The following is a 26,420-nucleotide window of genomic DNA, read 5'->3' on the forward strand; positions in this document are numbered from 1 at the left end:
GCACACTCTCTCGCGCACACTCTCTCGCGCACACTCTCTCGCGCACACTCTCTCGCGCACACTCTCTCGCGCACTCGCATTCTCATTCTCGCGCGCACTCTCTCTCGCGCGCACTCTCTCTCGCGCGCTGTCTCTCTCGCGCGCTGTCTCTCTCGCGCGCTGTCTCTCTCGCGCGCTGTCTCTCTCGCGCGCTGTCTCTCTCGCGCGCTGTCTCTCTCGCGCGCTGTCTCTCTCGCGCGCTGTCTCTCTCGCGCGCACTCTCTCTCGCGCGCACTCTCTCTCGCGCGCACTCTCTCTCGCGCGCACTCTCTCTCGCGCGCACTCTCTCTCGCGCGCACTCTCTCTCGCGGACTCATTCTCACTCGCACTTTCTCTCGCGCACTCTCTCGCGCACTCTTGCGCGCGCTCTCTCTTGCTCTCGCGCACGCTCACTCGCACATTCTCTCTCGCACACTCTCTCTCGTGTTCGCGCTCTCGCGCACGCTCACTCGCGCGCACACTCACTCGCGCGCACACTCACTCGCGCGCGCACTCTCTCGCGCGCACTGTCTCTCGCGCGCACTCTCTCTCGCGCGCACTCTCTCTCGCGCGCACTCTCTCTCGCGCGCACTCTCTCTCGCGCGCTCTCTCTCGCGCGCGCGCGCGCGCGCTCTCTCTCTCTCTCGCGCGCTCTCTCTCGCGGACTCATTCTCACTCGCTCTTTCTCTCGCGCTCTCTCTCGCGCGCGCGGACTCATTCTCGCGCGCGCTCTCTCGCGCGCGGACTCATTCTCGCGCGCGCTCTCTCTCGCGCACTCTCGCTCGCGCTCTCTCTCGCGCACAATCTCTCTCGCGTACTCTCTCTCTCTCTCTCTCGCGCACTCTCACTCGCACTCGCATTCTCATTCTCGCGCACTCTCGCGCGCTCTCTCGCGCGCGCGCTCTCTCTCGCGGACACTCTCGCGCGCGCGCTCTCTCTCGCGGACACTCTCGCGCGCGCGCTCTCTCTCGCGGACACTCGCGCGCGCGCTCTCTCTCGCGGACACTCTCGCGCGCGCGCTCTCTCGTGGAAACTCGCGCGCGCGCTCTCTCTCGCGGACACTCGTGCGCGCGCGCGCTCTCTCTCGCGGACACTCGCGCAGGCTCTCTCTCTCGCGGACTCTCTCGCGCGCGCTCTCTCTCGCGGACTCTCTCGCGCGGACACTCGCGCGGACACTCTCTCGCGCAGGCTCTCTCTCGCGGACTCTCTCTCGCGCGCGCTCCCTCTCGCGGACTCTCTCGCGTGCCCTCTCTCTCGCTCGCGCGCGCGCGCAGGCTCGCTCTCTCTCTCGCGCGCGCGCAGGCTCGCTCTCTCTCTCGCGCGCACGTGCGCGCTCTCTCTCGCGGACACTCTCGCGCGCGCTCTCTCTCTCGCGCGCCCTCTCTCTCGCCCGCCCTCACTCTCGCCCGCCCTCTCTCTCGCGGACTCTCGCACGCGCGCTCTCGCGGACACTCTCGCGCGCGCGCGCTCTCTCTCGCGGTCACTCTCGCGCGCGCGCTCTCTCTCGCGGACACTCTCGCGCGCGCGCTCTCTCTCACGGACACTCTCGCGCGCGCGCTCTCTCTCGCGGACACTCTCGCGCGCACTCTCTCTCGCGCGCACTCTCTCTCGCGCGCACTCTCTCTCGCGCGCACTCTCTCGTGCGCACTCTCGCGCTCACTCACTCGCGCTCTCTCTCGCGCGGACGCTGTCTCGTGCGTGCGCGCGCGCTCTCTCTCGCGCGGACACTCTCGCGCGGACACTCTCTCGCGCGGACACTCTCTCGCGCGCACTCTCTCTCGCGCGCACTCTCTCTCGCGCGCACTCTCTCTCGCGCGCACTCTCTCTCGCGCGCACTCTCTCTCGCGCGCACTCTCTCTCGCGCGCACTCTCGCGCGCTCTCTCACTCGCGCGCACTCTCTCTCGCACGCTCTCTCTCGCGCGCGCGCGCTCTCTCTCTCTCTCTCTCTCTCTCTCTCGCGCGCTCTCTTTCGCGGACTCGTTCTCACTCGCTCTTTCTCTCGCGCTCTCTCTCGCTCGCGCGGACTCATTCTCGCGCGCGCTCTCTCTCTCTCGCGCGCGGACTCATTCTCGCGCGCGCTCTCTCTCGCGCACTCTCGCTCGCGCTCTCTCTCGCGCACAATCTCTCTCGCGTACTCTCTCTCTCTCTCTCTCGCGCACTCTCACTCGCACTCGCATTCTCATTCTCGCGCACTCTCGCGCGCTCTCTCGCGCGCGCGCTCTCTCTCGCGGACACTCTCGCGCGCGCGCTCTCTCTCGCGGACACTCTCGCGCGCGCGCTCTCTCTCGCGGACACTCTCGCGCGCGCGCTCTCTCTCGCGGACACTCTCGCGCGCGCGCTCTCTCTCGCGGACACTCGCGCGCGCGCTCTCTCTCGCGGACACTCTCGCGCGCGCGCTCTCTCGTGGAAACTCGCGCGCGCGCTCTCTCTCGCGGACACTCGTGCGCGCGCGCTCTCTCTCGCGGACACTCGTGCGCAGGCTCTCTCTCTCGCGGACTCTCTCGCGCGCGCTCTCTCTCGCGGACTCTCTCGCGCGGACACTCGCGCGGACACTCTCTCGCGCAGGCTCTCTCTCGCGGACTCTCTCTCGCGCGCGCTCTCTCTCGCGGACTCTCTCGCGCGCCCTCTCTCTCGCGGACACTCTCGCGCGCACTCTCTCTCGCGCGCACTCTCTCTCGCGCGCACTCTCTCGTGCGCACTCTCGCGCTCACTCACTCGCGCTCTCTCTCGCGCGGACGCTGTCTCTCGTGCGTGCGCGCGCGCTCTCTCTCGCGCGGACACTCTCGCGCGGACACTCTCTCGCGCGGACACTCTCTCGCGCGCACTCTCTCTCGCGCGCACTCTCTCTCGCGCGCACTCTCTCTCGCGCGCACTCTCTCTCGCGCGCACTCTCTCTCGCGCGCACTCTCTCTCGCGCGCACTCTCTCTCGCGCGCACTCTCGCGCGCTCTCTCACTCGCGCGCACTCTCTCTCGCACGCTCTCTCTCGCGCGCGCGCGCTCTCTCTCTCTCTCTCTCGCGCGCTCTCTCTCGCGCGCTCTCTTTCGCGGACTCGTTCTCACTCGCTCTTTCTCTCGCGCTCTCTCTCGCTCGCGCGGACTCATTCTCGCGCGCGCTCTCTCTCTCTCGCGCGCGGACTCATTCTCGCGCGCGCTCTCTCTCGCGCACTCTCGCTCGCGCTCTCTCTCGCGCACAATCTCTCTCGCGTACTCTCTCTCTCTCTCTCTCGCGCACTCTCACTCGCACTCGCATTCTCATTCTCGCGCACTCTCGCGCGCTCTCTCGCGCGCGCTCTCTCTCTCGCGGACACTCTCGCGCGCGCGCTCTCTCTCGCGGACACTCTCGCGCGCGCGCTCTCTCTCGCGGACACTCGCGCGCGCGCTCTCTCTCGCGGACACTCTCGCGCGCGCGCTCTCTCGTGGAAACTCGCGCGCGCGCTCTCTCTCGCGGACACTCGTGTGCGCGCGCGCTCTCTCTCGCGGACACTCGTGCGCAGGCTCTCTCTCTCGCGGACTCTCTCGCGCGCGCTCTCTCTCGCGGACTCTCTCGCGCGGACACTCGCGCGGACACTCTCTCGCGCAGGCTCTCTCTCGCGGACTCTCTCTCGCGCGCGCTCTCTCTCGCGGACTCTCTCGCGCGCCCTCTCTCTCGCTCGCGCGCGCGCGCAGGCTCGCTCTCGCGCGCGCGCAGGCTCGCTCTCTCTCTCGCGCGCACGTGCGCGCTCTCTCTCGCGGACACTCTCGCGCGCGCTCTCTCTCTCGCGCGCCCTCTCTCTCGCCCGCCCTTACTCTCGCCCGCCCTCTCTCTCGCGGACTCTCGCGCGCGCGCTCTCGCGGACACTCTCGCGCGCGCTCTCTCTCGCGGTCACTCTCGCGCGCGCGCTCTCTCTCGCGGACACTCTCGCGCGCGCGCTCTCTCTCGCGGAAAGAGAGCGCGCGAGAGAGAGCGCGCGAGAGAGAGAGAGAGCGCGCGCGCGAGAGAGAGCGTGCGAGAGAGAGTGCGCGCGAGTGAGAGTGCGCGCGAGTGAGAGTGCGCGCGAGAGAGAGCCTGCGCGAGAGAGTGTCCGCGCGAGAGAGTGTCCGCGCGAGAGAGAGCGCGCGCGCGCACGCACGAGAGACAGCGTCCGCGCGAGAGAGAGTGCGCGCGAGAGAGAGTGCGCGCGAGAGTGTCCGCGAGAGAGAGCGCGCGCGCGAGAGTGTCCGTGAGAGAGAGCGCGCGCGCGAGAGTGTCCGCGAGAGAGAGCGCGCGCGCGAGAGAGAGCGCGCGCGCGTGCGAGAGTCCGCGAGAGAGAGGGCGCGCGAGAGAGAGAGCGCGCGCGAGATTGTCCGCGAGAGAGAGCGCGCACGTGCGCGCGAGAGAGAGAGCGAGCCTGCGCGCGCGCGAGAGAGAGGGCACGCGAGAGAGTCCGCGAGAGAGAGCGCGCGCGAGAGAGAGTCCGCGAGAGAGAGCCTGCGCGAGAGAGTCCGCGAGAGAGAGCGCGCGCGAGAGAGTCCGCGAGAGAGAGAGCCTGCGCGAGTGTCCGCGAGAGAGAGCGCGCGCGCGCACGAGTGTCCGCGAGAGAGAGCGCGCGCGCGAGTTTCCACGAGAGAGCGCGCGCGCGAGAGTGTCCGCGAGAGAGAGCGCGCGCGCGAGTGTCCGCGAGAGAGAGCGCGCGCGCGAGAGTGTCCGCAAGAGAGAGCGCGCGCGCGAGAGTGTCCGCGAGAGAGAGCGCGCGCGCGAGAGAGCGCGAGAATGAGAATGCGAGTGCGAGTGAGAGTGCGCGAGAGAGAGAGAGAGAGAGTACGCGAGAGAGATTGTGCGCGAGAGAGAGCGCGAGCGAGAGTGCGCGAGAGACACTCTCTCGCGCGGACACTCTCTCGCGCGGACACTCTCTCGCGCGGACACTCTCTCGCGCAGGCTCTCTCTCGCGGACTCTCTCTCGCGCGCACGTGCGCGCTCTCTCTCGCGCGCCCTCTCTCTCGCGCCCTCTCTCTCGCGCGCCCTCTCTCTCGCTCGCGCGCACGTGCGCGCTCTCTCTCGCGGACACTCTCGTGCGCGCGCTCTCTCTCGCGTACACTCTCGCGCGCGCGCTCTCTCTCGCGGACACTCTCGCGGATACCTGACTTACGCCTAATGGATGATGGACAGGTAGTAGGTTACCTCCAGAATTTTGAACTTCTACTGTGCTCTTATGATTGCAGTATTTATATAATTGCCCCAGCTTAGTTTCTGATTAATGCAAATCTCCAGAATATGACAACCGTTGGGTTGTCACATCTCAAAGTTGTCGTATGAAAGCTTGATTTATGCATTCACCATTAAGTTACTAAAGCATTGCAAACCACCAACGCAATGTCCAGACGTATAGTGATACAAGTGTGGTTGAAAAGTGTACAGAATATCCATTCGTGGCCGTTACTTAAAAATAAAAATTGAAATCAAATTAGCTCAACATACACAAGAATAGTATTAATTTACTTGGGTTCAAAAGCGGAAATATTTTGATTTAAAATTTTTTAAATGGTTTTTTTATTAAATGTTTCAAGTGCTAGTTTGGGTGTTTGAATTGTAGATTTTTCCCTTTTAAATAAAGATAAATTTATGTGTAACAGTGAATTATCATTTATCTTGAAAGATAGTTACAAAAATTTGATTAAGCTTGGAAATCTAGTAAATAAATGTTAATGAACAGCATTGGATATAACTAAAACTATAAATGTAAACCTTTGCTTATTCCTTCCAACAGCTTACATTGCCATGGGGATCACTTTCTAGTCTCAAACTGAAGTGCCGTAAAGAAAGCGATGACGGCCCCATTATGTGGGTTCGTCCAGGAGAGCAGGTGATCCCTATAGCAGACATGCCAAAATCACCTTTTAAACGAAGACGGTGAGTTCCAAATTTTGCTTATTGTTCTTGCCAACCCCTCTTTTGGCACCCAGTAATTAAGTTTCCATTGTTCGTTTGCTCCCTATTTATTTCTTTTGATAAGTACAGTAATAGATGCAAAATCTTAATTTGTTTATAAAATCAATAAAGGCTTCAGTTATCTTCTAACTTGCAATATTAAAAAATGTATACAGTGGTCATAAGCTTTAAATCAGAGTACTGGGATCCTAATACATGCCCCAGATCCCATGGAATACATGTCAGAACTACCTTACAGATGGAACATATTCTGATAATGCATCTTTTTTTATAGATATTTTTATTGAAAATTTAACATTTTTACAAGTTTACGAAATAAAAAAAACCAAGTATAAACATTGATATACAATTAAATCTTAAATAAATAATAACCAAAATTTAACAAAAGAAAAATACCGAGAGAAAAAAACAAAACTCAACTAATCTAACTTACAACTAACCAGAGTGTATAATTAAGTCTCGCACATTATTCAAATTAGAGAAAAAGAAAACGACGGATAACACAGAAATTGGGTGGTGAGATACATGCTCGGAATGTATTAACATCAAATGTAACAAAACCCATATTCATGCGGGATTCCTCTCCAAAGGGGCCCTGGACCAGCCAGGTTCACCATCTCAATTAAATAAAAGCCCTTGTTAGGATGGCCAAAATATCTGTATTTATATAATTCAAGAAGGGCTGCCATATTTTATGGAATAATTCGGTCTTGTGGTGCACCATATTTGTAAGGAAGTCAAGGAGAATACATTCCATAATTAATCTGTGCCAATTTGAAAGTCCAGGGGGGCCCTCAGCCACCCAGTTTACCAAAATATTTTTCCTTGCACAGAAAGAGAGAATAGAAAACAATCTCTTCCCGTGCATATCCAGGGAGGGTAAGTTCGAAAAGTCCAAAAGGAGAGATACAAGGTCCACTCTGATTTCCGTTCCTAAGATTTCTGTCAGAGCACTTGCTACTTTAGTCCAATATCTACGGATCTTATGACAGGTCCATAGGCAATGTACAAGAGTGCCCACCTCTATTTTACATTTGGGACACATTGGAGATACTCCTGCCTTAAATTTTGCCAATCGATCCGGTGCTATATGAGCCCTATGAAGTATCTTCAGCTGAATAGCCTGAGTTCTGTTGCAGATGGTGTTTTCCCAAATGTCATTGCACGTTTCTATAGAGATTTCTAGTCCCAAATCCTAATCCCATGTTTTAAGCAGATTGTCCATATCTCCCGATACTTCATCATGTAGTAAATGATAAATAGTACTGACAGAAGATACCCCCATTGGCCAGAGCACTCTACATTCTCCATCTGATTTATAAAGACTATCTAATAACGTAGTCTTCTTCTGTATGTAATCTCGAATTTGGAAGTATCGAAAGAGGTCTCCATTAGGTAATCTGAATTTCTGATGCAGCTAATCAAAAGACATCAGGACCCCTTCTATAAGTAGAACCCCTAAACAAGAGATACCCCTGGATCTCCAGAGTTTGAAAGTGGCATCTGTAAACCCTGGTTGAAATCCCCATGCTCCCACTATCGGAGCATAGGGGAATGTTTTATGTGAGTTGCCCTCATTTTGCCGCATTATATTCCAAGCTTTAATTGTGTTTAGTATTATAGGGTTTTTACAGTGATCCATAATGATTTTCCTCTTGTCTAAAAATAAAAGGTTAATAAGTGGGCATTTTACTTGAGAAGCCTTGATGTCCAGCCAGATTGATTGTGGATCAAACAAGACCCAATCAGCTACGTAACTTAATAGGGAACTTAATGATATTTCCTGAAATCTGGGAAATCCAATCCAATCTGGGAAATTCTCTTGCCTGTGGAAGCTGTAGCTTCTTCAGCTTAATAAGGGCCGTCTATGATTCCAGATAAAGGAACCCAACCAGCCATATAATTTACGTAATGCCAGCCTCGGCAGCATCACCAGAAGCATTCTCATAGGGTAAAGGAGACAGGGCAGGACATTCATTTTAATTAGTGCTATTCTACCTAGCCAGGAAATTTGAATGTTTCCCCATCGCTGGAGGTCCTGCCTTATTCTTTCCAGTAAATGCACAAAGTTAGCCTTGTATAACTGACCAAATACTCGAGTAATAAAAATGCCTAAATATAAAAAACCCTCCAGGGACCACCAAAAGGGAAAGTGGGATCCATCCAATAAGTGAGATATACTAGCAAGACCGCCCATTGGTATAGCCTCCGATTTTGAGAGATTAATTTTGTAGCCTGAAAATACACTAAATGTATTAATAACTTGGATTAAGCGAGGCACAGACATCAGGGGATTACTGAGAAATAGAAGAACATCATCTGCATAAAGGGTAATTTTATGTTTACCTATACCAATCCTCCGGTCTGTTATATTAGGGTCAGCCCATATAGCTTCTGCGAGTGGCTCAATTATTAGCGTAAATAGCAATGGCGAGAGAGGACATCCTTGACGGCAGCTCCTATCCACACTGAAGCTATCCGAGCCTAATCCATTGGTGTTCACAACTGCTTTGGGATCACTATACAGTGTTGAGACCCATTTGGTAAACACCTTTCCAACGCCAAACCTTTCCAATGTGTAAAACAAATATGACCATTCAACCCTGTCGAATGCCTTTTCTGCATCTAATGAGACTATAACTCGTGATATCTTTCCCTGATGGCAGACTTGAATCACATTCAAAACCCTTCTAACATTATTGGATGATCTATGGCCCTTAATAAACCCCGTCTGATCCTCCTTTATGATATGTGGCAATACCCTTTCTCGCCTCAATGCTAACATTTTAGAGAGGATTTTAAAATCTACATTTAGCAAGGATATTGGTCTGTATGACACGCAATCTTCTGCATCCTTTCCTTTTTTAAGGATAAGAGAGATGTTTGCCTCTTTAAGCGAAGGCGAGAGACAGCCCTGACTGTATGAGTAGTTATACATGTCCATAAGTGGACTAGCCAATATTCCTGTAAATTCTTTATAGAATTCAGCTTGAAAGCCATCTGGGCCAGGTGCCTTACCACTCTGAAGTTGCCTGATTGCGTCAAGTATTTCTTAGATTGTTAGGGGAACATTCAAGACCGATACCTATTCCGGAGTTAGGTCCAGAAAGGTCAAGTTTTTAAAAAATGACTGCATCCTCTGGTCCTGTCTTCACAATCCTGCGATTTACATAAATCAGAATAAAATTTTCTAAAGATTGCGTTAATCCTTTTATGATCATGAGTCAAAATACCCGTACTTTCCTTGATAGACGTGATAGTTTGAGGGGCCTTCTTTTTCTTTGCAAGAAATGCTAAGTATCTACCAGGTTTATCGCCAAATTCATATAACCTTTGTTTTGCAAATAATATTTCCCTCTTAGCCGTTTCGGTAAGCGTGGTGTTTAGAGCTGTCCTAAGGGCCGCAATCCTTTGCAATTTGATAATAGAAGGTCTGTCAGCGTATGCTGTTTCAGCCGCTTTTAAGCGAGCTTCAAGCAGACGCTATTGTTCTCCCTTTAATTTTTTCTGCGTCACTAAGTATGAGATGATCAAACCTCGCGCGTAAGCTTTGATGGTCTCCCACATCATTGATGGGTTGCTAGCCGTACCTAAATTAATTTCTAAAAAAGTTCTAATTCTTGAGAGAATTTACTATCTTCCATCAGGAAGGGGTCCATATGCCAATGCCGGGGGGATGTCTCATTGTTCCTCGCCCTGATTTCCATATATACAGCAGCGTGATCGGAAATTGCTGTACTGCCTATTTTACAGGATAATATGGAATTTTAAAAAATCGAGGGGGCAAAAAACATATCGATTCTGGTATGGTATTTATGTGGATTGGAGTAAAAAGAAAAATCTCTGCCCTGTGGATGAAGGCATCTCCATACATCTACTAGTCCTAATTCTTTGTTCAAATCCACCAATTGTCTAGATCTGGGAGATACTCCAGCAGTACTCTTGGGAATCCTATCTATTTCCGGATCCATAATACAATTAAAGTCTCCCCCTATAATTGTATGACGAGAAGGCTTCCGTTATAAATTTAAAAGGATGTGCCGGGGGGCAATACAAATTTAAAATCCCATATTCCTCTCCATTTATAAGGGCTTTAATCAGAATATATCGTCCAGATTCGTCTTTTATCTGATTTAGGATTTTGAAAGGGAAATTCTTCCGAATAAGTATAACAACTCCCCTGCTTTTTGAGCTAAAAGAAGAAAAAATCCACCCTGTCGTAATTTCAAGTGTTCTTTATCCAATAAGTGTATCTCCTGTAGGAGAGCTATATCAACCCTTTCTTTCTTGAGGTTTGATATTTTCTTCCTTTTGACTGGTGAATTACTCCCCTTGACATTCCAGGTGCACCACTTAACCGACTGATCAACCATGATCGTCTGGGAAAATCCGAGACCCCTTGGGAGGGGAAACCCTATCCAGAACACCCCGAGCATATAAAATTCACAGAAATAAAGGCTCTCTAATAGACTCACCACAGTATAATAAAAAACTATTTCTAAATAACAAAAAAACATATTTAAATGGAAGTTTTCCTCCTTGTTCCCAGGGGGTATCACTTCCTTTCCAAAAGTCCATTGTATCATCTCCCAACCAGTGCCCCACCCTCGACCCAGGTGCTCCTCAATAGGATGAAGAAAATTCAAATATACTACAGAGCTCGAGTTAGCAGTGAGCACCCTACCCCCATCCACACCAACACCTGGATATATTTGGTAATGTTAATACCATGTATAAACATATATAACTATAAAATTACAACCTCAACAAGCAATAATTAAATATAATAATACAAAATAAGAAGGGAAAACAACCCCGCTCCTAGAGAGAGGTAAAATAGAATAAGGTAACCACCTCTCCCCCCTCTCTTCCCCCCCCCCCCCCCCCCACCACCACCAACATTAACTAGACCCCTGGCCTATATATAAAATAAAAAAAACAAAGGGGGGAGAAAATCATTAAGTAGAGAACAAATAAATAAATCCCTCTCCCCACCCCCCAAGATAATATTAAACAGTAAGTTTAAAAAAAAGATTAATATATTAAAAAAAAAAGGGAGGGGGGGATGTAAACCGGAGTGGGGAGAAAGCAAACCAACATCAATTATCTCTTACAATTTATCTAAGAGAGTCCAAAAATTCCTTGGACTTTTCTGGCGATCCAAAGTTATACACGGTCCTTTCATGGTTAAAGCGTAGCGTTGCTGGGTAATGCAAGAAGTACTGAATATTTAAGTCCCTTAAACACTTCTTCGCCTCATCAAACGCCTTCCTCTTTCGGACCAGAGCTGGGGAAAAGTCCTGGAATAACATAATCTTGGATCCTTTATAGATCATGGCTTGGGGATCTTTTCCAAGATTTCTGGAGGATTCTAAGAGTATCTGCCTCTACTTGTAGCTCTGCAGCCGGAACAGGACCGGGTGGGGACACTGCTTCGAGCCGGGCCCGCGTATTGCAACCCGGTAGGCCCATTCTACCCTTACCTGGCCTGATCCAGCCTCCAGATTTAAAAGCTGTGGAAGCCACTGTTCAAGGAACACTGTAAGCTGGCCTTCCTCTTCCCGTTCGGGAAGGCCCAGCAAATGAATATTTTTTCGATGACCTCGATTCTCGAGGTCGTCATGTGATTCTCTAAGGTCCAGACTCGCTGTTCGAGAGTCCGGACCCGATCCACGGCCGATTGTGCTGTAGTTTCGGAGGTTGCGGCCTTTAGTTCCGCCCCTCCGACTCGGCACTCGATTTCCTTGATGTCTCAGCCATGCTTTTCCGGCGCGGCCAAGAGTGAGTCCCATCAGCTTTGGGATTCTTCAATAAAAGCGCCGATCTTCGCTTCGAGTTTGGCGATTATTTCCACGAGGCTCGCCACCATAGCTAAGTCCCCCGGGGCGGCTGCGGACGCCTCTGCTGCAGCTGGAGAGGGTGGGGGAGGGGTTCCTGCTTAGGTAAAAACAATGACTGCAGATGCTGGAAACCAGATTCTGGATCAGTGGTGCTGGAAGAGCACAGCAATTCAGGCAGCATCTCTAAAGAAGGAGATTGCGGTCTCTTCATTTGAGATGGCAATTTCCTTCCCACGTGGTTAAAGATGCCCTCCAACGCATCTCGTCCACATCCCGCACCTCCGCCCTCAGACCCCACCCCTCCAACCGTAACAAGGACAGAGAGCCCCTGGTGCTCACCTTTCACCCTACAAACCTCCGCATAAACCAAATCATCCGCCGACATTTCCGCCACCTCCAAAAAGACCCCACCACCAGGGATATATTTCCCTCCCCACCGCTTTCCGCCTTCCGCAAAGACCGTTTCCTCCGTGACTACCTGGTCAGGTCCACGCCCCCCTACGACCCACCCTCCCATCCTGGCACTTTCCCCTGCCACCGCAGGAACTGTAAAACCTGTGCCCACACCTCCTCCCTCACCTCTATCCAAGGCCCTAAAGGAGCCTTCCACATCCATCAAAGTTTTACCTGCACATCCCCCAATATCATTTATTGTATCTGTTGCTCCCGATGCGGTCTCCTCTACAATTGGGAGACTGGACGCCTCCTAGCAGAGCGCTTCAGGGAACATCTCCGAGACACCCGCACCAATCAACCAAACCGCCCCATGGCCCAACGTTTCAACTCCCCCTCCCACTCTGCCGAGGACATGGAGGTCCTGGGCTTCCTTCACCGCCGTCCCTCACCACCAGATGCCTGGAGGAAGAACGCCTCATCTTCCGCCTTGGAACACTTCAACCACAGGGCATCAATGTGGACTTCAACAGCGTCCTCATTTCCCCTTCCCCCACCTCATCCTAGTTTCAAACTTCCAGCTCTGCACTGTCCCCTTGACTTGTCCGGACTTGTCCGACCTGCCTAGCTCCTTTTCCACCTATCCACTCCACCCTCTCCTCCCTGACCTATCACCTTCATCTCCTCCCCCACTCACCTATTGTACTCTATGCTACTTTCTCCCCACCCCCACCCTCCTCTAGCTTATCTCTCCACACTTCAGGCTCTCTGCCTTTATTCCTGATGAAGGGCTTTTGCCCGAAATGTCGATTTTGCTGCTCGTCGGATGCTGCCTGAATTGCTGTGCTCTTCCAGCACCACTGATCAAGAGGGGTTCCTGCTTGCTGAGAGCTGCGGGCTCCCTTCCCTTTAGTCATTTTTACTGGAGATTAAATTGTTTAAATTCAATACTAAACAACTAATTACATTAAGTAAAAACTATTTCAAATGATTTGGTGTGTGGTGGGGGTGGGTGACCCACTTTGCCCAAGTCTTGGGAGGAGCACTGTAGACTCAGACTTGCTGGGTCGCCGCCATCTTGGATCCCCCCCCAATAATGCATCTCTAACCATTAAAAACAAACTTATGTTCCATTCATGTTTTTTCTTATGAATTAATTTTGACATCTTAACATCCCAATTGTATTTTGAATAATCTGAATGATTTTGTCTTTACATAACTGCCAGGTATTGCTCAGAGTGTTTACCGTTACTCTTTAAGTTTAGAAATTCTTTGTAATATATTATTAATTTACTTTGCATGTACTTTCTCTGGTCCTGATATCTTTTTGAAGTAATTTTCAGGGTTTATCTTATCTATTAATTTAATACCTGCTTTCTTTTAAAATGTTGTAACCTCTTGTGGGCAACACAGAGGTTTGATGTCACCCTCTGACAACCAGCTGTGTGGAGTTTGCATTCTCCTCATGTCTGTGTGGGTTTCTGCCAGTGTCCCCGTTTCCTGCCACACTCCAAAGATTTTCAGGTTATGTGGATAAGCCATGCTAAATTGCCCACGGTGTTTAGGGATGTGTAGGTTAAATTCATTTACCATGGAAAATGCAGAGTCAGAGGGATAGGGTGCAGTTATGGGTCTGGGTGGAAGACTGTTTCGAAGGTCAAAGTGGATTCATTGAGCCAAATGGCTTGTTTCCACGCTGTAGGAATTCTATGGAAATCTCTAATTCTCCCTTTGTGTTCAGTTTCTTCATTCTTGAGGTTAAGCTTAAGGCTCTTACTTAATAAGATAATGTCCAGAATTTAACATGATAATGCACTAATTATTTTCTATGTGGGAAGCTTCTTGTCTTTTGGATCTTTAAAAATGTACAGGTGGTATTGATCAATATGACATGCAAATCAATATAAAAGATATGTTGTGGTTATAACAGTCATGGATTAAGGATAGGCAGACTAAATATATGCTAAATATTCCTGGTTACAGTTTCTTCAGGGAAAAATAGCAAAGGGAAGAAAAGGTAGGAGGGATGATGATTTTTGGTTAAGGAGAGCATTGCAATACTGGCGAAAGGACAGTTCTATGGATTCAAATTTGGAATTAATTTGGCTAGAGCTAAGGAATAAGAAAAGTGCAGTTACATTGCTCGGTGTACAAATGTAGACCACCAGCTAGTGGGAAGGGTATAGTGGAACAAATCTGAAAGAAAATCACAGAGAACTCTAAACATGATAGTCTACTTACATTGGTGGACTTTAATTATCTGTATTTCAACTGAGATAATATAAGTGCAGTGAGGAACAAGCATTCCTAGGTTGTGTTCAGGAGAATTCTCAACAGCAGTTCGTGTCCAGTCCAAAAAAAAGGAAGTACTGATGGACCTGATTCTTGGGAGTGAGTTGCGTCGCGTCAAGTGGATCAAGTGACAGTGGGGGAAGCCTTTAAGGAACGGTCATCATTGTATCGTAAGGTTTAGGATGATGCTTTCTAATGTATGTGTTTCTCTAAGGAAAAGTCACTTCTTAATTCTACTAAATTATAAACCTACCTAATACCATGTGATCTTTATTCTGTCCAATCATAAAATTCACAATACAAATAAATTCACATTGTCATTCCAAGAGGGCTCCAGCAAGAATGAAAGTTAAGTGTTAAACCCCTTGGTGTGCACGCACCAAACCCCACGTGCTACAAGTTCAAAATCCAAACTCTAAAAGAGATCTATAAAAATCGCACATCTTGCATTTTGGGTAGTAATTGCAGTTGAGAAATAAGCTAAATATAGATGGTAAAAGAAAATGTGAGAAGCAAAGAGGGATTATGGAAAAGCATTGGTAACTAACATAACAGGGAATCCCAAGGACATATGTACACATGCACATACACAGTAAAAGATTGATAATAAGAAGAATATGACCAATTGGAGCCCAAAAAGGGATTATGTATTTAGAGGTGAGAAGCATGGCTGTAGTTTTAAATGAAAACTTTACATCTGTCTTTACCTGCAATTGGATGTTTTTCCGGCCGTCTTGGCAGAGGAGGAAACTCCATCACTAGGTTTCAAACTGGTGAAAGGTGAGTTGTCAGTACAAGGCACCAGGACTGAATGTGATACATCCAAAGATATTGAAGAAAGTGAAAATGGAAATTGCAGACTCTGGCAATTATCTTGCAATCTTCTCAAATATATTGTAAGCCTGTACTGTTGCTAGAAAACTATGATCTAGTGAAATTAAATTGTAACAGTTATTTACCTTTACGCTTTATTGAAGAGGCAACATTTTGGAGGTTGGTGAGCCTCAAAAAGGTGTCTGCCCCTGTCCTCTGTTAGTTTATCAGAGCCAGAATGCAGAACTACTAATTCTGTATCCCATTGATACAATGGAATGCTTCTGACCTAATGGAATTCTTCCGAGTTGTAATGCAAGTTGCGCAACATATGAGAATTTAGTTTGAACTGCAGAGTTTGATATTCTGAACTGGAGAAAGATAAAATTGACAATCATGTTTCACAACCATATGCATTGCCATCTGGGAGCTTAAGAAATGGGTTTTTTTGTTATGTTTGATTGTATTAGTGAAGCATTGGAGCTTACCAGATAGCAATGTAGAGTAGCTCCATTTATCATGCTATTTGAAAAATATATAATCTGATCTCTCGTGTTTGTGTATATTTTTTCTGATAAATGTTTCTTGTTGCCTGTGATTATAAAATACATAATTCTGGCTCCTGATTTCAGTAGACATTTTCCTTGATAAATTATAGCTTGAAGTAGAGAATTATCTTTCTCTTGGGTTTGACTTCTTAAACACTGATTAACATCAAAAAAGGCTTCCGTTTTTACTAGCAATGCAGTTGTTAAATGGTTTTTGTTCTTACAGTTCCTAGTCACCTCTGTAGTGGCTCGATGAATATATTGCCTGCCTATATCCATCCTATCCTATAAGTTAAGTTGAACAGGTTTTGAAAATAATTATCCATAAAATTCTTCACTGTTGCAAGGTCAAATTCCTGCAACCACCTTCCTAACAGCACTATTTCCCCCTGCAACCAAAGGACTGCAGCAGTTCAAGAAGGCAGCTCACTTCCACCTTCTCTCAGGCATTTCGGGATGGGTAATAAATGCCAGCCTAACTAAATAAATAAATGCTTGTTTCTGAATATTGGTTATCTTGAAATATGTTTAGTCAGCGTAACTTGAGTTTTTAATGCAATGTTTTTATTAATTTAATGAATACCTTTAAAATAATTAGAGAAAAGTAAGTTACTATAAACTAATGTGTAAACAAGTAATTGAATATGGATGTAACTGTTTTTAGGTATAATTTTATTCATTTATTTCACAGTAGCTATGTTCTCAATTTTTGCTTCTGAAGCAAGATCTTTCTCCCAGATTAGATTAGGTTAGATCTTACCTTTCTCACAAATATAGTAGCCTATGAAGCACTGTGATCCTCAGTTTGCAGTGGGTCACAAAATTTGCATGATATGCCAATCATAGAAAGTGCGTAATGTGGTAATGTTCTAAATTATTTTTGGCAAGATAAACTGTCTAGCTATTAAATAATGGAGATATGATTCTTGAACACGTTGGCCTCAATCAGTGCGGAGTAGGACGGAATCGTTTTGAGAGGATCAAAAACATCAGCCTTTGGAGAGATCACTTCAAAGAAGTCCTAAACCACAATACAATTGTAATGAGGATGTGTTTGAGGAAATCCACCATCTTCTCATCAAAGATGATCGCAGTTGACTACGTAGTGTGGTGGAAGTTGAAGCTGTGATTAAACACATGAAGATATGAAGAAGTCTGAAGTGAACAGGATTCTAGTGGAGCTTTCCAAACTTGGAGGACCCATTGTCTCCATCAACTACTCCTGAAAATCTGGAGCAAAGAAGAAATCCCTGCTGATCTCCGGATATGCCATTACCACCGTGCTCAAGAAAAGAGACAAAATGTGACTCTGAGAAATACAGAAGAATCTCCCTCCTCTTCAGTGCTGGGAAGCTCTACACCTGAATTGCTGCTAAGTACCTTTTCCCAGTCTCTAAAGAAAACCTTCCAGAAAGCCAGCGTGATTTCTGACCAAATCATACAACTATGGACCTGATTTTTACTGCTCAACAACTCCAATAGAAATTCTAGGAACAACTGCAACCGCTCTTCATGGCCTTCTGACCAAGATTTTTAATTCAATCAAGAGGCATGTGCTGTAGAAGACCCTGTGAAAGGCAGATTGAGCAGAGAAATTCATCAATGTCCTCTGCCACCTCCTTGACAAGATGTCAGTGACAGTCCTCACTGATTGTAATCTAACAGAATCCTTTGAGATAAAGACCGGGATCAAGCAGGGATACGTCATTACCCCGACCTTTTCTCTATCTTTATCACCACAAACCTTCATCTTGTCAGAACAGACTTCCCGGTGTTGTGGAATTCGGCTACAGGATAGCCCTAAAGCATTTCAACGTCTAACTGGTTGAAATCCAAAAAGAAAATGACACTTACATCACTTATGTAACTTAAGTTTGTGGAATGTCATCTTCTCTCTCGGAAGAGAAGTTATAAACCTCAATGTCTTTGTGGAAGCATACTGACAAATTGGTCTCCGTCTCAACCTCAAGAAGATTCAAGTCCTTTACCCAACTGTCCCAGGGCAAGTTCCAGTCTAAATCTCCAGTAAGATCAATTGAGAAAACCTCCCAAGCATAGAACATTTTCCCTAACTGGGGAGCCACCTCTCATCTAAGGCTGACTTCGATATAGAGTTGCAACATCATATCCAATCCACAAGTAACATCTTCAGGTGCCCAAGGATGAAAGTTCTCAAAGACAGCAACACCCATGCTGATGCCAAAGATCCTTGTGTATAGGACAGTCATCTTTCTGACACTGCTCCATGGCTCAGAAACATGGACTACATAGAGGTTTCACCTCAAGGCCCTGGAGAGGTGCCATCCTCTGTTTGAGGCAGATTCTCCATGTCTGACCTTGAAAGAGCAAGGAGGCCATAATCAGCTGAGACCAACTTCACCTGGCTGCCCATGTGCTTAGGATGGCTAACAAAGCAAATTCTCTTTATCCAGCTCCTGGAAGCCATTCAAACAGGAGGAGGACTGAGGAAGTGCTCAAAGACTCCATGAAGGCTTACCAACACCTGGGAGACCTTTGTTCAGAAGAAACCAAATTGGTGGTGCCTCCTGTTTGAAGGCAAGCAATTCTTAAAGAATACTCATTGGCTCGACAGAGTATGGAAGAAGCACCTGAGAAAGGAATGCCAGTGATCTCTAGGTGAAGGAGTAATTCCACCTACCAGAAACACCTGCTAAGCCTCTGGCCAAAGATGGGGCTTTCTGAGAGGGCGCATCATAGAAATGCCTACAGTGTGGAAGCGGGCCATTTGGCCCATCAACTCCACGTTAACCCTCTGAAGAGCATCCTACCACACGTACCCTTGAAACCCTGCATTTCCCATAGCGACTCCACATAACCTACACATCCCTGGATGCTATGGGCAATTTAGCATAGCAATCCTGCACATCATGGGACTGTGGTAGGAAACCGGAACACCAGCCATGCAAGAAGCCACAGAACCCATGAACAGTGACACAAAATTTCTAGGTGGACAATTATACTTGTTAGCAAGTGATTGTCATAGTCAACAATTGTTGAGTTGTGATTCAGTAATGAACTGTAAATGCTGCACTCTAAGCTCCTGCACAAATTATTGGAATTCTGAAATCTGGATTTGATTTGTTCTAAAGCTAGTTCTGTAGTTGATTGCTTCAGCTGCAAAGAATTCTGAAATCTAATTCATGATTACTAAAATAGTCTCTGGAAGATAGACTTTAGTATTGGATTTCTCCCATGAATAGTCAGGTGAATCTAACGCAAACCTTCCTGAAACCCTTGTGGCAACTGTGGCATCTATTAGTAGCTTCTAGCTCTTTCCCCTGAATTTTGGAATGAGACTGAGGGAAGGCACATATACACTAGCACCGCAAATAACTGATATAAGTAGTGGCATGCACAAGCATACATGTACGATTTGTTCTGGAATTTCACCTGGCTACATGTGTTATACCTAATGTCAAACATTTCATGCTTCATTCCATTCTTCGTAATTTGGTCTTTGCATGCTGGCAGTCTTCATTCATGGAATGTTAGCTTCACTGATTGCATCAGCATGTATTGCCCATCCCTAATTCTTCTTGAGAATGAAGGTGGTTGGAATAACTCCACGAAGATCAGTATCCTGTCACCAAGTCATCCTTTGCTTGCTTGTAGAAAAACCTTGGCGCTGGCCCAGCTCCCTTTAAGCCAGCTCTGAGTGAACAGAATATCTTGACACTCTTTGTAAGCCAGGGCTCCCTGATTGGGGCTATTAATCTGGCTCAAACAGGGAACTCATTTTATGAGGTCCACCTGGCTGGCCTCATTACAATCACGACATTCCTCCCCCTCTGAGTCCGAGGACATAGGCTGATCCTTTCTCCAATAATGCCTCCTGGGACATTTTAGCAACAGATCACATCCCTCTGACTCTTTCAGATATGGGCAATGTGTAACTCAAAGGAGTTCATCTCTTGCGCCTAGAGCAGCTCGGGAGAAATTCAGTCTTCCAGCATCAAAGTTGTCACTGTGACAACATCCGCTGTGTCCATCTCAATTTAGAGATCCCTTCAACACTTGGTGGAGAGGGACAGCCCATGTTTTCTAATAGTCTTTCTGACTTTTTCGAGGAGCAGGGCATGTTTTTGCTCCTGCACCGTTTGCAAATTTGCAGCTTTTGTATGATTGCTGTGCTTGTTCTGGGCAATTGCTGCAACCTGAACTTTTATAAGTCACTGGTCCTGACCTTGTTTCTTACCCATGCAGGGCCATTTCCATGGTTCCTATAGCAAACATAGTCTCCTGCAGTAAGCTGTCTCTCTTGCTTGGTGCAATCTGGTGACTTTTGGAAATACTTAAATTCGCTATGGTAAACGATGGCCCGTTATCTGTGACCAGATGCATGCAGTTTTTCTATTAATGTTCCACATCCAACCGTTCTGAGTGGGCATCTATAATGAGAACATTGAGTTCATGAAAGGACCTGTATAGTTGATGATTAACAGAGTCCAGGGTTTACCCAGCCATTTCCATGAATGTAGGGGAGTAGCTGGCAGTAATTTTTGTCCTAATTGATATTCTGGGCACTTTGCCAACAACATAGATATGTCTGCATCCAAGTCTACCTACCCAACATAATTTCTTGCTAATGTCTTCATTTTGGAGATCCTGGTGGAGTTCAGCCAATATCTGCCAGTGACCTTTGCTTGGGATGATCACTCTTGTTGCTCATAATACATTGTCCTCTACTGTCATTTGGTCTCTCCAAGTCCAAAAATGTTTCAGTTCTGGTTGTGATGGTTTCCCCATCGCCAGCTGTTCAGTTTTGACAGACTGGATCTTGCCGCATCCAAAGTCTGATACTGTCAGCTGTAACTGGAAGTGCATCCAGAAAATTTAAAACCAATACAGACTCCTCCAGTGGCAATATCACTAGTGGTATGTCCACCAGTGGGTATCGACTCAATGTATCCGCATTCGCCTCTTGGCTTCCCAGGTGGTTTTCCAACTTGAAGTTGTATGCACTTCGTATTAGAGCCCATCATTGAATTTGGCCTTCAGCTATGTGGGGCAATGCCTTGTCCTCTTTAAGTAGACTTACTCGGGATTTGTAGTCCATTATTATGACAAATTTGCATCCATAAAGATATTGTTAGAACTTTCTGACTCCAAATATGACTGCCAAAACTTTCTTCTCTATCTGGGTAGTTAGGTTCTGCGTTAGCCAAAAGCCTTGATGATACGCATCAAGGGTGTTCCTCTCCATTGGGCTACGAATGAGGAATTTCATATCAATACCAGATCTCGTTTGGGACCATAGTGTGCTCAGACCTTGGAGGATGATACCTGTTTCTTCAGTTCCCTGAAAGCTATGACTTGACTATGTAACCATTTCTAAAGCTGCCACTTTTCTAAGGACTTGATGCAAAGATGACAGGATGGAAGTTAGGTTATGTATGAACTTTCCATAATTTACCAGCTTAAGGAAAGACCTAAGCTCTGGGAGAGATGTGGGAGCCTGGGCACCTTTGGTTGCCCTCACTTTGTTTTGCAACGGGTGAAGCCAGGTCTTGCCGTCTCTGTAATCTATGGTTATTTGGGGTGCTTAGAACACTCACTTTTCACTTCTGAGGCATAAGCCTGCCTGGGAGGAATGTCTAAGGACTATGTCCAAGTTCTCTCAGTACTCCTTGTTGGTTTTCCCTGTTTATTGACATCATTGAGATAAATGGCAACTTTGGAGGACCTTGCAAAATGTTCTTCATGGTCCACTGACAAATTGCACAAGCTGATGATATCCCAAATAATATTATCATATATCAGTACAAACCCTTATGGGTGTTAATTGTAACATAGTTCTGGGAATCCTCATCGAAAGGTACTTACAGGTACATGTGGCTCATGTCCAGCTTCGTCAAAGACAGTTCCTGCAGCTTTGACTATAAATTCTCTGTGTAAGATTGGGTATGTATCCAGCTGCGAAAAGGGGTTTACCATTTGTTTAAAATCCCCACAACAGCAAACCGACCTGTTGGGCTTCAAAATCAGTATGACTGGTGCTACACACTTCGCAAACTGGACTGATTTGATGATTCCTTCACTTTCCAGCCTACTGGTTTCTGCCTCTACCTTTGCCCGTAAGGCAAATAGCACGGCGGGCCTTGCAGAATTATAGAATTGCTTCCTGCTCAATGTGCAAAATGGCCTTTTTTCCTTTGATAGTCCCTAGTCTGAGTATTTAATTAGGACTTCACTCAGGTAGCCATTTTCTAATTGAAAAATGTTGAGCCGATCAAGTTGATTCGCTCTCAACCAATTTCACTACATGATGCTTGGGCCCAAGCCTTTTATTACAATCACTGGCGACTGAACAAAGTTTTACCATTAATCTGTAAAAGTTCTCCAGTATAGTTTCTCAGTCGAACTGATGTCTTGAGCAAACTTAACATTTGGAGTCCAGAGCGAATTTTGGTAAAGACTGCTTCTGTGATGACGAAATGGCTATGCCAGTATTGTCCTCCATTAGAACTGGATGATTATTTAACTAGACATTTGTTTTGGTTCTGATTTGGATGTTGCTGAGCAGTTTAACTGTATGTGAATTTTACAGAGTGTGTACTCTCCTAAAACTGGCCTATGAGTTCTCTTACTCAACTTGGGTCTAGTAGGACTCCCTTGCTATCTCTAATCCACATACTGGCAGCAACTACAATGGCTGAGGCTTCGCTTTGCTGAAGGTTTTAGTATGGGCTGACCTAGAGTCCCTCTGTTCAGCATGTGTCCTGAGTGAGGCTATGTAATTGTCTTCACCCAAGCGGTGTTTGCCAAGCTCAGTCGGACTGGCGATGGTGTCCACTTCCATCCAAATACCCTGCAAACCCATATGCTGTACTTGATGCATTTTCCAATGATAAAGCCAGTTGTAATGCCTGTTTGAAGTCCAGTCGGTCTTCAGTGAGTCAGTGTTTTTGCATGGTTACATCATAAATCCCACATACTAACAGGTCGCTCAGCATCTAATTAAGTATTAAATCAAAGTCACATGCCTCTGCCAGTTGTCTTAATCAAGTCAAAATTCCCCAGTTCTCAGCTTGCTGAATAAAAACGATAGCATCTCAGAATTTGAGGAGAGTTAGTTATAATATTCCTTAACTAAATGAAAGTTTGGATCCTAATAACCGAAAAAGCAACAGTTCCACAAGCTGTCACAATTAAACATTGCTTTTCTCATCTGCCCCAATGTCATTTGCCTGTTTTTTTTTTAAAAATGCATTCTTTCCACATACTGGGGCCTAGTCTTCAGGATCGAATGAGTCAAGCTTCCTGAATAATGGCATGATGCCAGAAATGCTTACCTTAGTTCAAAGGCAACTGTTGAAAGCAAGTTCCTTCAAGAACATTCTCTCGTCACCACTGAAATAACATCACTGAGGTTGGTATCCTGTCACCAAGTTACCCTTTATTTACATGTGGAAAATCTTTAACACTGGACTAGCTCCCTCAGAACCAGCACTGAATGTCATAATGTCTGACATTATCTTTTTATCTGTCAGCCAGGCCACCCTGATTGACCAGATTAATTGCCCCAGTCAGGAACTCCTATTTTGAGGTCCACTTGGCTTTCCTTCTTACAGTCACTACAGTGATGATCTGTTTTTTTTTTAATTGCTGCAGCCAGTTTGATGTAGGTACGTACAACTATGACATGGGGAGGTAATTCCAGGATTATGACTCGGCAACACTGAAGGAGCGGCAATATATTTCCCAGTCAGGATGGCAAGAATCTCGCAGGAAAATGTGCAGATAGTGTCTGCTGTTCTGTTGTTGATAGTAATAAATATGTGTTTGGAAGATGCTGTCAAAGGAGCCATGATACTTGTGTTATTGAGGTTCTTGGTAATGATTTTGACAAAGTATTTGCAATTTATGGACCATCTGAGTCTTCTGTTATACCACTGTCCTTCATTTTGTTTTAGCTTTGCCAATGGTGTCATGCAATAACAACAGTAGTGGCAACATACTTGCCAGTACTTTTCACTTTCTTGTAGTATGGATTTGCTTCTACCATAAATACTCCAGATAATTATCTGCAAATACCATACTCAAATTTTCTTGTTGTGAAAGAAGTAGACATAATGCGTTAGTGCTTCAGTGATATGTAAGTTGTGTAAACTGTCTTGATATATGTGTTCCTTTGAACTGTAAGTTTCTGTGTTCTCTGCATGAAAATGTCAGGGACTGGGAGACTCTGCTTTTGTAGCAGAAGGAAATAATTGGATCTACACATGGTGAAACTTAAAACTAGCAACAATGGATCCGTAATTGGAATCACCATTGATATTCTTTAGACAACTGAAATCCAAGCCAACTTGAAATGGTGTGCGCTGAAAATATACAGCTGTCATCAGCTTGTTGCCAAATACCAAATTGATGTTATGGAGTTCTTGTGAATAATTCTGCTACCTTTTGAACTGCATAGAAGTTTCAAATTTATGGTTACGTATTTGTATCACTCCGCTTCTACTTAGCGGCACCGTCAAGGTCTGCAATTGGATGACAAAATAGGAAGAAGTGGCTTGGTTTGCTGCATGCCTAATGTTCTTGTTACCTAGCCACACAATCCCCAGTGTAAAGATAATTTCCATTATGTCATTACACACATTTGATTGTAGTTGACTTGCTCAAAATGTTGTTTCCCCTTTGTAATTTAGACAACATTGTTCTATTATCTGTTCAAATCCTAGACCAGACCCTTCACTTTGTCACAGTTCCAGTCAAGACCTTCAGAATTTTATGATCTGGTTAGGGATTGGTAACTTTGAAAACAAAATAAATCAAAATTTGACCCAGAAATCAAAAATCCAGCCTGTGACTTATTTCAAAAACAGTTAAAGCTCACACTGTCTAACCATTTGTTTATCTCAGTTGTCTCTTCTCCTGAGGGTGGATCCCACTGGATTCACAAGGTTGTACTCCAGCATCAAATTACCAGTACATTTCCAACACTTTAATTGCTATAACCAGAATCTCACTGCTTGTGGACATTTCTTTGTAATGACTGCCTGTTTCTACAATTGTACAGGCTTTTTCTTTGTCCAACTGATTGATCTACCAAACTGATTAATGTCCTGGGCTTCCCCAAGCAGCATTGTGCCAGCAACTTTTACCATCGTCTCAGCTTCCAGCAGGCTTCCCTGAGCTCCACAACCATAAGGCATCTGTTTGGTTGTACAGAGCATCATCTTCTGTTCCTAGTTGCTGTTCTGACATTGAACTGATCTGTATCACCTATGAAACCTTAAAACAGGGTCAACCCTGTTTCTTGGCAGAATCAAATGCATCAACTTTTGGACAACGTGGTGCTTTAAATGTTGTAATCTCCAGCCAACTAACTGTTGTTCTCTACAATTACCAATATAGAGAATGATGAGAGACACATTGATTTGATTGCCAAATGTGATTTTGTAAACATGTGCAAGAGTTATTTATAGATTTGGCTTATTTATTAATTGATTTATGCTGTATGTGGGAGGGAAATTATTTATGGAGATTGTCTTATGCTTGGTATAACCTACAAATGTGCAAATGAAAAACCTTCCATAGGTGCTGTATTGATATTGAATACTATCAAGTTGCAGGTGAATAATTTTATTTATTTTCTTTTCCATTTTGTAGGAACATAGGGCCATTGTCTCCACTTTCTTAATTGTCATTTACAATGACAAGGCTATACTACAAGACATTATTGTGTTATTGAGTCTAGTGCAGTACATAGGCACACCAGTTTCTGGATATTAATTTATTTCACATGTAGACAGGGCCTTAACTCAGCAGAATTTGTGAATACAAAGGAGAGCTTCACAAGTCTGTTTTTAATATTACTGAAGTAGCCTCACTATCAAATGATATTGGTAAATAACTGGATGATAAATTGATCTTTTCCGGATTGGCAGGATGTGACAAGTTGGATTTTTGTAGGCGTCCATGCTGGCCCTCAGACCCAATGTTCATTCCCTTGACACAGTAGCAGCAGCGTATACCAAAAGCAAGATGCTATGCAGAAATTCACCACGTCTCATTAGGCATCACCTTCCAAACCTACAGTCTGTACCATCAAGAAAGAAGAAGGCAACAGGTACATGAAATACCATCACCTGCAAATTCCTCTCCTAACTGCACACAATTTTGACTTGGAAATATACTGCCATTCCCTTCACTGTCACTGGATAAATATCCTGCAGTACAGCATTGTGGGTGTGCCTATGCCAATGGACTGCACAGTTCAAGAAGGCAACTCACCACCATCTTCAAGAGGATTAGGGATGAGCAACAAATGGCAGTCAAGCCCACATTGCCATGAATGATTTTTTTAAAAATCATTCAGGAATTGAAGACATGCTGATGAGAGGAACGTAGAGAGGAAAGTATGTTGTGAAGATGATAAAATAAGGATGCAAAATTATGTAGGTTAGGTTTGTACAAATCTGGCAGATGGAATATAATGTGGGGAAATATGAAGTTTACTTTGGCAGGAAGAATATAAAAGCAGGATATTATTTAAACAAAACCACTGCAGAATTATGACAGGCCTTGACGTTTGAATGCGTGATTTGTACACGAGAATTCATATGCAGGTACAATAAGTGATTAA

The 26,420-nt window shown here is 46.3% G+C and overlaps 1 protein-coding gene across 1 annotated transcript in view; it reads left to right on the forward strand.

The window, feature by feature from the left end:
• The window catches only part of LOC122561730 (lysine-specific demethylase RSBN1L-like), a 54,357-nt gene that overhangs the window by 12,389 nt on the left and 15,548 nt on the right, over positions 1 to 26,420 (forward strand). Inside the window, exon 4 of the mRNA XM_043713805.2 lies at positions 5,744 to 5,886. Coding sequence (XP_043569740.1) covers positions 5,744 to 5,886 — 143 coding nt within the window. The remainder of the gene's footprint in view (positions 1 to 5,743; positions 5,887 to 26,420) is intronic.

Source organism: Chiloscyllium plagiosum, unplaced genomic scaffold (genome assembly GCF_037043375.1).
Source record: "Chiloscyllium plagiosum isolate Xiang-an unplaced genomic scaffold, Cpla_swu_hap1 HiC_scaffold_23, whole genome shotgun sequence".
In the NCBI taxonomy this organism is placed as follows: domain Eukaryota; kingdom Metazoa; phylum Chordata; class Chondrichthyes; order Orectolobiformes; family Hemiscylliidae; genus Chiloscyllium; species Chiloscyllium plagiosum.